The sequence below is a fragment of the Pelodiscus sinensis genome, chromosome 7 (assembly GCF_049634645.1).
Source record: "Pelodiscus sinensis isolate JC-2024 chromosome 7, ASM4963464v1, whole genome shotgun sequence".
In the NCBI taxonomy this organism is placed as follows: Eukaryota; Metazoa; Chordata; order Testudines; family Trionychidae; genus Pelodiscus; species Pelodiscus sinensis.
In genome coordinates this window covers 1,097,241-1,114,108 of record NC_134717.1, presented here as the reverse complement: position 1 = coordinate 1,114,108, position 16,868 = coordinate 1,097,241, and the positions used below count along the sequence as shown (strand labels likewise).

Here is a 16,868-nt window from a genome sequence, read left to right as displayed (position 1 = left end):
GCAATGTGGCTTTGCACTGAAGGGGGCTGAAGAAGCAACTGCCCTGTGTTAAGCCCCCCCCATCTGATTTCCAGCCCCCCCCCCGGATCTCTCTTGCAGGGAGGGGCCTTGTCCCGAGGGCCGGGCTGCAGGCTGGGTCTCAGGGTGGAGACCCCCAAAGGGGAAGCCCCTTGCGGGCCCCGAGAGCCTGCGGGGCATAAGGGGGCCGAAGCAGCTAGCGCAGGGGACAGTGGAACAAAGCGGGGAGGGGGGGCTGCGGGCCAGTCCTGGGGGGGGGTCTGTCCTGGTGAAAAATGCGGGGGGGGTCCTGGTGCAACGCGGCCCCGGCTGCACGAGCGGCGAGGGGTTCGCTCCGGGTTTGGCAGCCGGGCCGGGCTCCGGGATCCCCCCCGCGGGGGGGCTCCGTGCGGTTCCCGGGCGGCGGCTTCCCCCTGCCGACGCGTCCCTCTCGCTGCAGCCGCTTGGGCCGGGCAGCTCGCAGGACCGCCCGTGGGCGCGGCCCCTCTCCCGGGGGCTCAGGCCGGACCGGGCCAGGACTTTCCCCGCCGCCCAGGCCCGTGCCGCCGGGCTAAGCCCCTGCCCCGCCGGGGGGGGGGGGGGCTGCTGCTGGCCAGGGGACCCGGTAGCCGCGGGGGTCGATCCTGGGGCCGGGCAGGTTCTGCCCCCCCCCCGGCTCTCGGCAGCGCCCCTCACCGCAGCCTCAGCCTCCGGGGGGACCTGAGCCCCTCTGCCCCCCCGGCCCTGCAAACCGCTGCCCCCTCCCCCCACTGCGGAGCCCCCTCCCACCCCAGCCCGCGAAGACGGGGGGGGGGACCGTGACCTCGGACTGTCCCCCCCCCTCCAGGCTGCTCCGCCCGCTCCCGGCGTCCTGTCCCTTTAAGGGGCGGGGCGAGCCCGGTTACCGCGGGGACGGTTGGATACATTGCGGGGTGCGCCGCGAGCCCCTAAAGCCACGTGGGGCTCCCCCTTGGCCGGCGGCTCGGGGTCGCTCCCGGCGAGCCCCGATCGCAGGGCTGAGGTGGGTGGGGCCGTGCATGGGGGGGGGGGCTGGGCGGTTGGGGGAAGGGCCCGATCCGGGGTTTGCAGGGCTGGGGGTGGAGACCTGTATGGCCCCCCTGGACCGTGCACGGGGGGGGGCGGCTCCGTGGGGGGCTGGGCGGTTGGGGGAAGGGCCCGATCCGGGGTTTGCAGGGCTGGGGGTGGAGACCTGTATGGCCCCCCTGGACCGTGCACGGGGGGGGGCGGCTCCGTGGGGGGCTGGGCGGTTGGGGGAAGGGCCCGATCCGGGGTTTGCAGGGCTGGGGGTGGAGACCTGTATGGCCCCCCTGGACCGTGCACGGGGGGGGGGCGGCTCCGTGGGGGGCTGGGCGGTTGGGGGAAGGGCCCGATCCGGGGTTTGCAGGGCTGGGGGTGGAGACCTGTATGGCCCCCCTGGACCGTGCACGGGGGGGGGGGGCGGCTCCGTGGGGGGCTGGGCGGTTGGGGGAAGGGCCCGATCCGGGGTTTGCAGGGCTGGGGGTGGAGACCTGTATGGCCCCCCTGGACCGTGCACAGGGGTGGGGGGGGGGGGGCGATTCCTGGCTGCCTTGCTCTGGGCTCTGGGTCTCCCAGGCAGGATCTCCAGGTGTGCGGCCTCCGACCCTGACTGAACGCCTCGCCTCCTCGTTCGGCCCGGGATGGACGAGGGGGACCCGCCAGCGCCGGTGCAGAGGGTCCCAGCAGCCAGCGAGGGGGCCACGGAATTCCTCTCGCTCCTCGGTGGGTGCCGCCCACTTTCCGTTGGGGGTTCCCTGCTCAGCCCCCCAGAGGGAGGGGGCGTGTGTAGGGCAGCCAGGGCGCTGCGTTTCCAGCGGCTGGTGTTCCCTGGCAGGGCTGGTGTGCAGGAGGGAGCACCAGCCGCTGGAAACGCAGCGTGTGCGTAAGGCACCCACAGATAGGCTCAAACCTGGGGCCTCTGGAGCTTAGTCCATGAGCATGAGCAAAAGGCCAGCTGGCTCCCAGCGATGGCTGCAGAGCAAGCTCATCTGTAAGCGGTCTCGGTGCCACTCCACGGGCCAGTGACACCCCCCTCCCAGCGGGCGTGTGGGTTACATGTAACGTGCCGTACGGGACCTGTACTGGGCTCCCCGACTCCCTGGGGCTCCCCTCACCATGCTCTGCAGAATTACAACTTTGCACTTTGCCGGAGCCTCCTGGGAGTTGTAGTTCAGGTGTCCTGCACTCCCAGTCTCCTTTGGCTCAGCTCTCTGGTTAAACTACATCTCCCATGATGCACCAGAGTCTCCTTTCTCTGGGCCGGGTGCACCAGACGAGATGACGTTCCGCTGGGAGCTAGACCCACCGAGAGAAACGGGGGCCGGAGGTTCCCAAACGACAACTCCCAGGCAGCACTGCAGGAAAGGAAGGATTTCAGGTCTCAGGAATTCAGGTTTTTGACAGAGACCTGTGAAAAGTCGAATGCTGACCTGTCGGTTTCCGTGGAAAAAAATCCAACTTGCCCTAGCTGTGCGGCTCAGCCATGTCCTGTCTGGGATCCTTGCATGGGAGCTGCTGCGTAAACTCCGATTATTATTTTATTGCTATTCTGTTAGCAATAAAAGACTGTCATCCTGTTTTATGGCGGGGTAAACTGAGGCAGCGAAGGGTCAGATGGCAAGACCGTGGTAGAAGTGAGAACAGATCCCAGGACTCCTAGCTCTCCGAGCCCCCTGCCTCACCATCCCATGGTTCTGCATCCCACCGTTCAGTCTTCTGGTTTCACACCTCCTGTTGTGGCGGATACCCCAGCTCTTGAGGATGCTGTGGTTTTGGTTTCAAGGGCACATGTGTTGTGGCTTTCGCTAGCTGCCGACTTCCCTCCGGTGGCAGCGAGGGATGCCCACGTTTACCTGCGTGTTTGGTAGCCATCAAAGATAGGCACAGGCTGGGTGGGGACCACCCCCGGAGGTCAGGGCAGAATTGGCCTTCAGAAACACCTCCCTGTTAGCAAATCGTTTCTGCAGGCCCACCTGTCCCTCTGCCCCACCCCATCCCAATCAATTCACAGCCACCTTGAAGATAACAAGGTGTTCAGGAACTATCAGCATGGATTTGTCAAGAACAAATCAAACCAGGAAAGCTCATAAACCTATCGACATGTGTGGTTAGTCTTTAAAGTGCTACTAGTCTATTTGTTGTTTTTTAAGTCAATCTACCAGTGTTCTTTGACCCCGTAAGAAGCCCTGTAGATGCTGGGAAGCGGTAGATGTGGTATACCCCTGACTTTAGTAGGGCTTTTGGTACTGTCTCACCTGGCCTTCTCATAAACAACGTAGGGAAATACAGCCTAGGTGGAGCTGCTAGTCCCAGAGCGCTGGCACAAACACATCCTGATGTCAAGGGGTACCACAGCATCTTGCTGCATGGTACAAAATCGTCCCCCAGGAACACACCAGCACCTCCGAAAAGAGGTCAGGGCGACAGTACGTAGTAGAGATGCTTTAATTGAACCTACACGTACAAGCTTTGGGTGATAACTAGCCACGCTGGGGGCAGTACTAACCTGTATGAATCAGGGTCTAAGGACGTATCTCAGAGGCAGTGTCTTTGGCCTAGGGAGGGACAGGAAGTCCTGCGTTCCCTGAGTTGGTCCATTGTTACAGGATGCACGTATTAGTGGCCTGGTAGAGTCTGCAGGATGCTCTGCCTGGCTGCCTTTGTCCCTTAATGGATCTTGTGGTCACTGGGCAGCTCGCTCGAGGTCTGCTGTGCCAGCTGTCAGGGCAAGGCTGGGGTGGCACACAGAGGGAACACACACACGCACCAGACATCCAGCCATATCTAACCACTAGGGATGTGAAGGACTAGTCGACAGGATAATCAACTAGTCACTTCCCCCCCTTGCTGCCACTACCAGACAGAGGCAGCGGGGGGGGGGGAGAAGAGGGGGGACAGCGCTTCTTGAAGCCTGGGGCCAGATGCTGGGCTCCGTGCGGTGCTGCCGCTTTGAAATGCCGTGCGGAGCCCAAGGTCAGCTGGGGTGTCCCCAGGCTGCATGTGGAGTTTCAAAGTGGCAGCGCCACACGGAGCCCAGGGTCAGCTGATCCCAGGCTCCACATGAGGCTTTTGCCTTTGAAGTGTAGCGACAACCCTAGGGCTTTTGCGGATGCAGACTAACACGGCTACCCCGCTGATACTGAACCCTAGGGCTCCAAAGACCGAGGACCCCTGTCGACTAATTGAATAGTCAATGCAAAATGCATCGTCAGTCAGTGGATACTTACCATCCTTACTCTCGCATGGGGTAATGTCTTCAGAAGATCCTTCCCCCTCCTTGGCGTTTACACCCCTGAGACATTTGCCAGCCCCTCCCTACAACTCCTTGACCCAGCAAGACAGATTTAGCCTCCTTACTCTTCTCTGACCTCCCTTCCATGTGTTCACAGAGGAGCCTGCCACACAGGGTGGCTACGTCTACACTGGCATCCCTTCCGGAAAAGGGATGCTAATGTAGCACGTTGGAATAGGCAAATCTCCGTTATTCTCCGGAAAATAAAGCCTTTTCCGGAGGATTTCTTATTCCTACTTGAAAGTAGGAATAAGAAATCCTCCGGAAAAGGCTTTATTTTCCGGAGAATCACGTCTAGACTGGCGCTTTTCTCCGGCATTTCCCCAAGCCGGAAAAAAGCGGCAGCCATGTTAATGCAAATGCTGCGGGGGATATTTAAATCCCCCGCGGATTTGCCTATTCCAAAGTCTACATTAGCATCCCTTTTCCGGAAAGGGGTGCCAATGTAGACACAGCCGGTGTGTCTAGACTACATGCCTGTGGCGACAGAGGCATGGAGATTAGGCTACCTGGCATAGGAAACGAAGCAGCGATTTAAATAATCGCCGCTTCATTTAAATTAAAATGGCTACTGTGCCGATCAGCTGTTTGTCGGCTCAGCGCGCTAGTCTGGACGCTCCGCGGTCGACATCGAAGGCACTTGTCGACCGCCCCGTTATGCCTCGTGTGAGGAGGTTTACCGGGGCAGTCGACAAATGCCTTTGATGTCGACCGCGGCGCGTCCAGACTAGCGCGCTGAGCCGACAAACAGCTGATCGGCTCAGCGCGGCAGCCATTTTAATTTAAATGAAGCGGTGATTATTTAAATCACTGCTTCATTTTCCTATGCCAGGTAGCCTAATCTCCATGCCTGTGTCGCCGGAGGCATGTAGTCTAGACATACCCACAGTGTGTTCCCTATGGTGCACCGGGAAGATTTCCATCTCGGGTGTACTGAGGAGACAGGCTGCCTTGTGGCCAAAGGATGGGATTGGGAGTCAGGAGCCCTGGTTCTCCACGGGAGCAGGGTCTAGTGGTCAGAGCAGCTCCTGGGATTCAGACCCTCTGCTCTACTGCAGCCTTCTTGTAAGACTTTGTGGCAAGTTTCTGCCTCCTGCCGTGCCTCAGTTTCCCCATGTGTTGCATGGGCCGGTAGCACTGCCCCTGCCCTGTGGGCTGTTTGAGACCCATGGTCAGGCAGCACGAGGGAGGAGCGGAGCTGAGTTACGTGTCTGGAAGGGGGTGCCCGGCAGTCCTGGGGCTCTGGGGGGAATGGCAGGAGCCCCCAGTAGGTGTGGGCGTGGCAGTGATGGTGACCTGGGCTCCCAGGTGTGGAGGAGCTGCGCCCCTGCCTCTTCGCGGAGTCGCTGGTCATGGTCTCGGAGCACGGGCAGCCGCTGGGGCAGTTCTCCGTCTCGGTGCAGCCAGCCTGCTACGAGGAGCCGGGCGGGCAGGAAGAGGATTGCTACCTGGTCTGCGCCACCAGCCAGGGCACCGTCAGCGACGTGCCCTGCAGCTCCTCCATCACAGGTAGGCCGCCCAGGGGCCGTGGGGCTGGCGTCGGCGGGGGAGCCGGCTGGGCAGGGAGACACGTGCTAAGGAGCTGCCAGACGAGCCCCGCTTTCTCCCCCCATCCCCTTTCTCTCGTGTGGTCCCTCCTTAACTTGATCCGTCCCATCCTCTTAGCCCAGGCGCCTGCAGTGGGGTCGGTGGTAGCCCATGGCCTGCGATGTGCCTCAGGCAAGAGGCAGAGTGGCCGTTATGCCTCGGGGGGAAGGTATGGCTAGAGACCCCGCGGCAGCTGCCCCTCCCAAGCAAGATGATACCAGCCCCTGCCTGGGACCGGGAGCCCACCAATGTTCCCTCTAATTTTGTCCATCCTTGTGTGGAATACATTTTGTTCTGTGCACCAAGGCATGTGCGAATGGGCACCACCAGGAAAAACACACGCTGCCGGCTGTGCTAATCAGCCAGGAGGCATTTGAATCTCTCCTGGGTGGCCGTCCAATACTCAGCTTAGCGGGGGGACACTGGAGCCCGTCCCCTCTGGTACAGAGACACCCCAGGGTCATGCAGCCCCCATGACCCCTGGCAGCTCTCTGCACTGGCCATTGAGCAGCGCTGCCGGGGCGTGTCCACCCAATGCCAGCAGTGAAAATGGGACAGTCCGGGGCGGGGAGACGGCACCAACAGGTCCCGGGGGTTCCCCGCCAGTTGCAGCGCATGGACACAGTCCCTCCCAGGCGATCCTGTTACTCTAGCAGGGACGGGCCCTGGAGCGCCCCCCTCCTGACCCCTGCAGCCTGAGGCCGGGTCCCCCTCTGGCCAGGGTCTGAATGGGGAACAAGCAGGCTCTGGAGCCGGACGTCACTGAGCAAATGACACGAGTCCCCAGGCCAGGAGGGGACCCGCCCTCCCCAAACGCCCCAGCAGCCTACACCTGCCAGGTGCTGCCCTGCCCTAGGGCGCAGGGGCTGGGCAGCCGGGCCAGCGAGACCCTGACCGAGGTGCCTGGAGTGGGGGCCGGAGGGGAACTCTGGCGAGCCGAGCTGGCCTGCCCGGAGCTGTGGCTGAGGATGGGGCTTTCCTCCCCATCAGCGTACATCTCGAAGCGCCTGGAAACCCTGGAGCAGCACCAGCATGAATACGTGAAGGTAACTCCGGCGGCGCTGGCAGAGGGCCAGGCATCCCGGCCGGGAGCTGGCTCCGTCGCGGGGAAGAGGCGCTTCCCTGGCCCCTCCGCTGTCCGCTCTGGGCTGGAAGGAGCTGGGATTAGAACCCCGTCCTCCCTGCTCCAACCACTGCACAGCACAGCCGCCTCCTGTTTGTGGGCAGCACTGTGGGCAGGTGTGTTTGTCTCCCTGCTCCATGGCCTCGGGCATCCCGGCCCCTGCTGGCCCATCCTGCCCCCGGACACCCCGCACCTGCCAGCAACCTGCAGGATCGGACCCCTGGTCTTCATGGCCTGGCTCCTGCGGCTTCGGAAGGTGGAACCTCCCATGCTGCACCCGGCCAGTCCTGCCCCTGGAAACTTCCCTCCTGACCCCTGCGGCCCTGAAGCCTGACGCTGGGTCCCCCTCTGGTGTGAGTGGGGAACGGGCAGGGGAGCAGCTCTGGAGCCGGATGTCACAGAGCCCATGCCACGAGCCCCCGGGCGGGGTGGTCCCCAGAGGGGGCGCCCCCCAGACGCCCCCACCCTGTGCCCATCGCTTTGCTCTGCTCGCCTCTCGCAGTTCCGAGCCCACCCCCTGGACAGAAAGACCCACGTGGCCAAGCGCGGCGGGCGGCTGCTTGTCAAGAAAGTCATCGTGGAAGGAGAGGTGAGGGGGTGGCGTCCGCGGGGATCTGCCCCCCCACTAGTGTTTGGGACTCCAGGTGGGGCTTCCCTCCCCTTGCCAGCCTGCGGCTGTCCCGTGGCCAAGCAGCAGGGGGCGCCTTGGCCTGGCTGGAGCCTTGGCTCCCATTGCTGGGGCAGAGATGGGGGGCAGGTCCGGCTGCCCTAAAGAGGCAGGCTTGGGGGATGGGGGGCTCTGAGTCAGCCGCCGGGGGCAGGTTCATGGGCCCCAGCCTCGGAGCGGAGCTGGCCAGTCTCACTTAGGGTGCAGGTTTTTTTTGGGGGGGGGGGACAAACCTCAAAGCACAGGGCCCCGACTATCTTGGGGCTCCCTGCCCAGAGTCCCCGAGAAGGGGGCCCCCACCTCCCAGCCATGGCTCAGCCAAGTGAATTGCTTCCTCCCTCCTGTCCTTGCGGGGGGGAGGGTGGCAGAGCCAGCTGGGGTGCTGGGACCTGAGGATCCCACGTGGCAGGCTGGGTCACCCCCCCGCCCCCCCGGCATCTCTCTGCAGCAAGAGCCCCAGACCCAGAGCTTCTCCTACCACTGCGCCTCCCTGCCCGGCCTCGTCTCGGAGGCTGCCAACTTGCTGGTGCTGCGGGTGCTGGCCAGGCGCAGGGCCGTGCCCCAAGGCGCCGTCTTCCTGGCCTTCGACACGGAGGCCTGCGTCTGCACCTCCACCTACGTGAGTGGCTGGCGCCGCCCGCCCGGCGGGCAGGGGCTGGGGGGCTCCGGGGGAGCGGGGTGCCGGGCGGTGGGAGGAGAACGCGAGGGGGGTGATGGAGCTCCGCTCCCAGTGTGGCGCTGGGCCCAAAGAGGCTAGGAGGTGCTGGGCCGTGGAGGCAGGAAGCACAAGGAGGGGTGGGACGGGGGCGCTATTGTACCTCTGTGTCTGGTCCCGGTGCCGGGACCCTGCGCCCCTCCTGTGCCACAGCTGGGGAGGGAGCAGGGAAAGGGGGCTCCGGGAAGGGTTAGAGGAGGATGGAAGTCGGGCGCCCCGGGAAGGGTGAGACCAGCCGGGGGGTCTAGGTGCTGCTGAGCCCTGGACGTGAGCAAGGCCCCATGCTGGCATGGGCGGCCCACCCCTCTCCTCCTCTCCTCCCTGCAGGAGCTAAACCACCAGCACCCCCTCCCCAGGGCCCTGGCCCCAGTGCCCGCTGGCAGGTGGGCCCGAGCCAGCACCCACAGCCCTGGGGGGCCCAGGCAATGCTGCAGCTGCACTCAGAGCTCCCCCACCCCCTCACGTGCCCCCATCTTCCTGCCTTAAGCCCCCAGACATTCAAATCCCCTGCCCTGAGCCCCCCCACAACCTCCTGACCTGACTCCTGCCCCCCCCACATCCCTACCCCTGCCCTGATCTTCCCCCCACCTTGTCCTGACACCTGCACCCCCAAATCTCCACCCCTGAGCTCCCCCACTCCCAGCCCTGACTTCTGTACCCCCCACACTTCCCAGCCTCCTGCCCAGAGGGCCCCCCCCAACACAGGTACTGTGGTATCACACTCACCCCCCCCGCCCCGGGGATGGGACAGTAGCTGTAAGAAATGCACGTGACTTTCCGGCCTTGTGCCCGGCCGAGGAGCGACGTAGCGTGAGCGTCGACGCGGGGCGCGCTGCACTCAGGCGTGTGCTTTTCGGGCTAGCACAGACAGGCCCAGCGTGTCCGGTGCCTGGCGTTTGGCGCCAGAGACGCGCCGCTGGAGAGCAAGCGCGCCTACGGCCGGGAGTCTGTCCCCGCGCGGCAGGGATTCTCCGCCCGGACCGTCGGGGCATGGCCCGGGATAAACGGGGGGCTGCTTTCGGAGGGGCACTTCCTGTGCCCCCCGCGGGCTCCCCTTGCCCCTGTGTTCTGCCCTGGCACCCGACTGGGGGGGGCATGACCCTGCGTTCCCCTGCCTAGGTCCCGATCACGTAGCCGGGGATCTATGAACCTGCCCTCCCCCTGTGCCATGGCCTGTGGCAGCCGGGGCCCTGCCCGAGGGCTCGCCCTGCACCCGCTTCTCTCGCCCACCCGGCTCTTGCTCTGCAGACCGCCCTGGGCTTCCAGAGGCAGCTGGTGGGCTCCACGGAGGCGGAGGTGTTTGTGATCGAGAGGGTCGTGTGGCCGGACGAGGGGCTCCCCATGAGCTGGCAGTTCTACTTCCTCTCCGACGGGTAGGAGAACCCGGCTCCCGCGCCCTGGCCCCTCCTTCGCTCTCCGCTGCCGGCCTCCGCCCGCCCCCACCCGTCCTGGCTCCCACACCCCCGGCCCCTCCTTCGCTCTCCGCTGCCAGCCTCCGCCCGCCCCCGCCCACCCCGGCTCCCGCACCCCCGGCCCCTCCTTCGCTCTCCGCTGCCGGCCTCCGCCCGCCCCCACCCGCCCTGGCTCCCGCGCCCCGGCCCCTCCTGCGCTCTCCGCTGCCGGCCTCCGCCCGCCCCCGCCCACCCCGGCTCCCGCGCCCCCGGCCCCTCCTTCGCTCTCCGCTGCCGGCCTCCGCCCGCCCCCACCCGCCCTGGCTCCCACACCCCCGGCCCCTCCTTCGCTCTCCGCTGCCGGCCTCCGCCCGCCCCCGCCCACCCCGGCTCCCGCACCCCCGGCCCCTCCTTCGCTCTCCGCTGCCGGCCTCCGCCCGCCCCCACCCGCCCTGGCTCCCGCGCCCCAGCCCCTCCTGCGCTCTCCGCTGCCGGCCTCCGCCCGCCCCCGCCCACCCCGGCTCCCGCGCCCCCGGCCCCTCCTTCGCTCTCCGCTGCCGGCCTCCGCCCGCCCCCACCTGCCCTGGCTCCCACACCCCCGGCCCCTCCTTCGCTCTCCGCTGCCAGCCTCCGCCCGCCCCCGCCCACCCCGGCTCCCGCACCCCCGGCCCCTCCTTCGCTCTCCGCTGCCGGCCTCCGCCCGCCCCCACCCGCCCCCACCCGCCCTGGCTCCCGCGCCCCGGCCCCTCCTGCGCTCTCCGCTGCCGGCCTCCGCCCGCCCCCGCCCACCCCGGCTCCCGCGCCCCCGGCCCCTCCTTCGCTCTCCGCTGCCGGCCTCCGCCCGCCCCCACCCGCCCTGGCTCCCACACCCCCGGCCCCTCCTTCGCTCTCCGCTGCCGGCCTCCGCCCGCCCCCACCCGCCCTGGCTCCCGCACCCCCGGCCCCCCCTTCGCTCTCCGCTGCCGGCCTCCACCCGCCCCCACCCACCCCGGCTCCCGCACCCCCGACCCCTCCTTCACTCTCCGCTGCCGGCCTCCACCCGCCCCCACCCACCCCGGCTCCCGCACCCCCGGCCCCTCCTTCGCTCTCCGCTGCCGGCCTCCGCCCACCCCCACCCACCCCGGCTCCCGCACCCCCGACCCCTCCTTCGCTCTCCGCTGCCGGCCTCCACCCGCCCCTACCCACCCCGGCTCCCGCGCCCTGGCCCCTCCTTCGCTCTCCACTGCCGGCCTCCGCCCGCCCCCACCCACCCTGGCTCCCACACCCCCGGCCCCCCCTTCGCTCTCCGCTGCCGGCCTCCGCCCGCCCCCCGCCCACCCCGGCTCCCGCACCCCCGGCCCCTCCTTCCCTCTCCGCTGCCGGCCTCCGCCTGCCCCCACCCGCCCTGGCTCCCACACCCCCGGCCCCCCCTTCGCTCTCCGCTGCCGGCCTCCGCCCGCCCCCACCCACCCTGGCTCCCACACCCCCGGCCCCCCCTTCGCTCTCCGCTGCCGGCCTCCACCCGCCCCCGCCCACCCCGGCTCCCGCACCCCCGGCCCCTCCTTCCCTCTCCGCTGCCGGCCTCCGCCTGCCCCCACCCGCCCTGGCTCCCACACCCCCGGCCCCCCCTTCGCTCTCCGCTGCCGGCCTCCGCCCGCCCCCGCCCACCCCGGCTCCCGCACCCCCGGCCCCTCCTTCCCTCTCCGCTGCCGGCCTCCGCCCGCCCCCACCCGCCCTGGCTCCCGCACCCTGGCCCCTCCTTCCCTCTCCGCTGCCGGCCTCCGCCCGCCCCCACCCGCCCTGGCTCCCGCACCCCCGGCCCCTCCTTCGCTCTCCGCTGCCAGCCTCCGCCCGCCCCCGTGTCTCCGGCCCCTCCTTCCCTCTCCGCTGCCAACCTCCGCCCGCCCCCGGCTGCCGCGCCCCCGGCCTCTCCTTCGCTCTCCGCTGGCAGCCTCCGCCCGCCCCCGCCCGCCCTGACTCCCACACCCCCGGCCCCTGCTTTGCTCTCCGCTGGCAGCCTCTGCCCACCCTGCGCCTGGGGACAGCTGCCTGTGTCCCTCCAAGGCGGGGCCCTGAGCCCGGAGTCCTGGGCTGCGGCCTCTAAAGCCCCTTTCATAATCCGGCCCTGCCCGCCCCCTGTACGAACGGGGGGACGACGAACCCGCTGCACCACTCCTGTGTCCGGCGCGGGGGCTGCCCGGGCCCCAGTGCCAGGCATAGGGAGGTCGCCAGTAACGGTGGGTGACCTGGCCCTTCACCCCTCCTCTCCATCACCCAGACATTTGGCCCGTCGTGTCCAGGTGGGGTCCCCGGCCACTGTGCTGCTGCGGCAGATGCCTGTTCTCGTGGAGCCAGGTAAGGAGCCTGCGGAGGAGTCGTGGGCGCCGAGGGCAGGGCTGCGCTGCCAAGGGACGTCGATAGAACAGCCCTTATTCCGAATTCCCTCCACAGGCAGAGCGCTGGTCGGAATAGCGGAGCGCCGCCTTCCGACGGGAGCCCTCACTCCACGAGGAGTCGCGCCAAATCCAAAGAGCTGTTTCGAGTTTAGTGCCGTGTAGACGCTTCGTTCGAAACGGGGCCCCCGCCCTTCCCGGGGAGCCCTGGTGGCCACTCTGGGCACAACCAGGAAAACTTCCTCTCCTCTCCCCCAGCCCCGGAGCCATTAAAGGGTAGACCCTGGCCACAGGGCCTGGGCCAGCTCCTAGCCTGCCAGCCCAGAGCCAGCAGTCACTGCCCCGACCCAGTGGCCCCAAAACAGGAGCCAGCAAGCCACTGGCAGCCAGCGCTCCCCAGGAGCAGCCTGCCAGCTCCCCGGAGCCTGCCAGGGGCTGGAGAAGGCGGGCGCCTTCCTGGTCCAGGGGCGATCATGGACCTTAGTCAGGTTTGGGGGGGAAGCCCCCAATGTCCATGACCTCCGCACTAGGCACAGGAATGCGGCCGTCTATGGCAGGAGAGCTGCCAGCCTGGCCACCGAAGGCCACATGCGAACCCAGGAGCAGGTTTGCATGAAAATCAAGTTGGTCCAGCGAGACCCCCAACCCTGAGCCCTGAGCTTCCCCTCCCCCTTTTTCCCCTGGCTTCCCCCTTCCAGCTCCCTCCTCCCAGGTTTCCCCCTCCCCTCTCCCACCCTCTCTCTTCCCCTCTCCCACCTCCTTTCCCCAGTCTCCCCAGAGGTTCATTCCCCCCCCCCAGTTTTATTTGACATCAGGAAGGGGGGCTAGGGAGGGGTAACGGGAAGGACATGAGGGAGGAATGGGGCACGAGCCCCCGGTGGGGTGGACCAGGGAGGCTCTGAGGGCTCCTCGGGGTGGACGCTCTCCTGCAGGGCCTCCTGGATCCTGACAGCCCCCCGATGGACCCCCCCGGATGGCAGCCTGCGGCAAGTGCAGCCGGGCTGATGGCAACGACCCCACGAGACGCACCGGCGTGCCCAGGGGCAGCTCTGGCTCCATGGGGCTGAGTGCTGTGGTGTCCCAAGTGGGGGCGCTCAGGGCACTCCAAGCCAGGCCTGCTTTGCTGTCCCTCATCAAGGTGGACAAGCAAGTGGGGAACCCTGAGAACTGTCTGTCCGGGGTGGGGACCGGATCCCTTTAAGCACGGAGCTCAGTTAGCCTCAGGCAGCAGCCCCCCACACTAAGTCCTAACCTGGCACCCTGCCGGCATTGGTTCCGGCCAGCCTGAACTTCGGTTCAGGGTCCACCAGTGTGACTGTGCTATTTCGAAATAGGTTTTGTGTGTAGATGCGTTAATTCGAATTAGCTTAATTCAAATTAACTATTTTGAATTAAGTTAACCTCAGAGAGCTGGCCAGTGTGTGTTCCCACTGCCCCGTGTGGGCTGGAAATGGAGCCACCCTGTTGTGTGTCAGAGGCCCCGTACTGCTAACAGCTAGTGGGGACTCTCTGTGCTCACACCGTGGAGCCGGAGGGGCTGAGGCCCAGACTCTCAGAGGCAGATTGGCTGCTTACTCCTACTGATTCCAATGGGAGTTAGGCACCTAAATATCACCGGGACCGTGGGGCCGCGTCTCTCCCCCGTGCCCCCCTGAAATGATGGGCGGGCATGGGGAATAATGGCAAAGCTGGGGGGGCAGGGGATTGGCACAACGAGGAGAACTGGCCTAGCCCTGCCAGATGCTGTGGGGCAAGAGAGATGTGCAGGCCCCCCTCCCTCCACCCATGAGGCCCACTCACCCCCCACCCCGCCTGTGCTCTGCAGAGGAGGTGGAGCCGCGGCCCGTCTTCCAGAAGAAGCCCCTGGACTGGGAGGAAGACGTGCAGCTGTATTCCCAGTTCTTGGACAGGAAGGTGGGTCCAGGGCGCTCCGAGCCGCCACGCCCAGGCTGTGGCTCCCGGCACGTGGGGCAGGCGAGGGGCTGTCCGTGGCTCAGGCGGACGTGCGGCGCGGTGGGACCTGAGAGCCCCACGCCCAGAGCGGGACTCAGCAGGGGGCCAAGCCGAACCGGGATGGGGCGGCCACTGGGTGCCATGGAGGGACTCCGGGAGGCTGGATCGTCCGTCTCCCTTGGCCCTACCATTGGCTCACGGCGTGGGGGGCGGTCTCCCCGCTCTGGAGCAGGGGCCCAGAGAGTGTGGTTCCCCCCTGCCCCCAGTGCGTCATCCCATGGGGCTGACGGAGGCGGGGCCTGTTTCCCGTTGCAGGAGGAGCTCCAGGCCAGCCACGCCTCCTACGCCCGGCACCACCCGGAGCTGAGCGCCCTGCTGGCCGACTTCCTGCAGCTCCTGCTGCTGCACAAGCCGGGCGACCCGGTCACCTTCGCCGCCCAGTTCTTCGCCCCCTTCGCCGTCCAGCGCCCGCCAGGCCGCACCTTCCAGGCCTCCGGCAAGCCCAGCCCCTTCCGCAGCCAGTCTGAGGGGCCGGCCGCCTCTGGCCATTAAACCGGCAGGGAGCAGCGCCCGGCGGGGTCTCTTCATTTCCCCCGGCGGAAAAGGAGGCAGCAGGTCTGGGGGGGTCACTCCCAGTGGGGCTGGGGTCAAGCTGCCGCGTTGGGGAGCGCTCCCGCCTGGCCCGTAATGCAACCGGGGCACCGTTCATTGCAGCACCGATGCCTCGCGGGTGGGCAGCCGCCCCCGGACTCTCGGGGCCGGGCCCACCGGGCAGTGCTCAGCCCAGGCTGCGAGCTGGCCGAAGGAGGCGATTTAGGTCCCGGGTCCAAGCGTGGGTGCCATGAAACGCCCGGCGGCTGCGTCCGGTGCCCGGGCCTTGGCCCCCGACGGGCACTGAGATCAGCCTGCCCCTCTCAACCCCCGGGCGGGCCGGGAGGGAAGACCACGCGTCAGTTATGGCTTGAGGCGGGAGCAGATGGCTTGGCCGGCCGCCCGCCAGCTGGAGGGCCCTGGCGGCGTGGGCGTGGCAGGAGAACGGTGCCCACTCAGCCCAGAAGGGCCCGGAAATTGACCTTTGCTCTCCATGCAAAAGTGGCTGCCTCCTTGGTGTGGTCTCGGGCCTCCCAGCCCTCTGCCCCCAGGGGCTTCGCAGGGCGCAGGGTCTCCGCGGGCCGGTCCCCAACCCCCCTCCCTACCCACAGCAGAGAATGGCTTGAGATAGGGCAAGGGGGCTGCGAGGTTGTGTCCCCCCCCTGCTCTCACCCCCACCCCTGGCCAATCCGATGGAAGCCAAGAGCCGTTCCCATGATGTCCATCCCTTCCACCTGGAGCGGGGGTAAGCTTTAGTCTCCCTGTGGCATGGGGGAAACTGAGGCGCAGCCTGGCTCTGACCTGCCCCAGGTCACCCTGCATGTCTGCAGCGGAGGGTGCAATAGAACGCAGGCAGCGTGACAGCCCCCCGCTGTCACACCCCACCCCTGCAGAGCTAGGCACAGAGCCCTCTGCTCTGACCACTAGGCCAGTGGTCACCAACCAGTAGAAGGGGATCTTGGAGCCTTTGACGGGGGATCCTGGCAGGTTTGGCCAGGAGGCTGTCAAGGGCCAGCACTTTATCTGCCCCTCTCAGCACTGCCGCGCTGCTCCTGCCCTCCGCCTCGGAGCTGCCCCCCCCAACGCCAGGGTGCTGATGTCAGGGTGCCCCTCCCCCCACCTTCTACCCTGTCTCTACAGAGCTGGGGGGGACGGGACAGGGATGGAGAGTTTGCTGGCTGCTTTGGGGAGCAGTGCAGGGCCAGGGTAGGGGGGAGCCTGCCTTAGTCCCCTGCGCCACCACCCAGGAGCCACCTGTGGTAAATGGTGCCCAGCTGGAGCCTGCATTCCGAACCCCTCCTGCCCCCCAAACCCCTGTCCTAGCCCTGAGTCCCCCTGCACCCAAACCCCCTCCCAGGACCTGCACCCTGATCCCCTCCTGCACCCCAAACCCTGTCCTAGCCCTGAGTCCCCCTGCACCCAAACTCCCTCCCAGAATCTGCACCCTGATCCCCTCCTGCACCCCAAACCCTGTCCTAGCCCTGAGTCCCCCTGCACCCAAACTCCCTCCCAGAATCTGCACCCTGATCCCCTCCTGCACCCCAAACCCCGTCCTACCCCTGAGTCCCCCTGCACCCAAACTCCCTCCCAGAATCTGCACCCTGATCCCCTCCTGCACCCCAAACCCTGTCCTAGCCCTGAGTCCCCCTGCACCCAAACTCCCTCCCAGAATCTGCACCCTGATCCCCTCCTGCACCCCAAACCCTGTCCTAGCCCTGAGTCCCCCTGCACCCAAACTCCCTCCCAGAATCTGCACCCTGATTCCCTCCTGCACCCCAAACCCTGTCCTAGCCCTGAGTCCCCCTGCACCCAAACTCCCTCCCAGGACCTGTGCCCTGATCCCCTCCTGCCCCCCAAACCCTGTCCTAGCCCTGAGTCCTCCTGCACCCAAACTCCCTCCCAGGACCTGTGCCCTGATCCCCTCCTGCCCCCCAAACCCCGTCCTAGCCCTGAGTCCCCCTGCACCCAAACTCCCTCCCAGGACCTGTGCCCTGATCCCCCTCCTGCACCCCAAACCCTGTCCTAGCCCTGAGTCCCCCTGCACCCAAACTCCCTGCCAGGACCGGTGCCCTGATCCCCTCCTGCCCCCCAAACCCTGTCCTAGCCCTGAGTCCCCCTGCACCCAAACTCCCTCCCAGGACC

The 16,868-nt window shown here is 66.9% G+C and overlaps 1 protein-coding gene across 2 annotated transcripts; it reads left to right on the top strand.

The window, feature by feature from the left end:
• Positions 1-373: 373 nt before the first annotated feature.
• CATIP (ciliogenesis associated TTC17 interacting protein) lies at positions 374-14,704 on the top strand. Of its 2 annotated transcripts, XM_075932985.1 has the most exons (10): positions 828-1,018; positions 1,612-1,758; positions 5,636-5,836; positions 6,905-6,960; positions 7,540-7,626; positions 8,153-8,323; positions 9,668-9,792; positions 12,068-12,144; positions 14,008-14,096; positions 14,451-14,704. In XM_075932985.1, exons 2-10 carry the CDS (start codon positions 1,677-1,679, stop codon positions 14,685-14,687), a joined length of 1,125 nt encoding a protein of 374 aa, XP_075789100.1. In that variant the 5' UTR covers positions 828-1,018; positions 1,612-1,676; the 3' UTR covers positions 14,688-14,704. The 2 variants fall into 2 exon arrangements, with proteins under 2 accessions (XP_075789101.1, XP_075789100.1); XM_075932986.1 differs by lacking the exons at positions 14,008-14,096; positions 14,451-14,704 and adding an exon at positions 12,241-12,421 and having other exon boundaries at positions 374-1,018.
• The last annotated feature ends 2,164 nt before the right edge of the window (positions 14,705-16,868 follow it).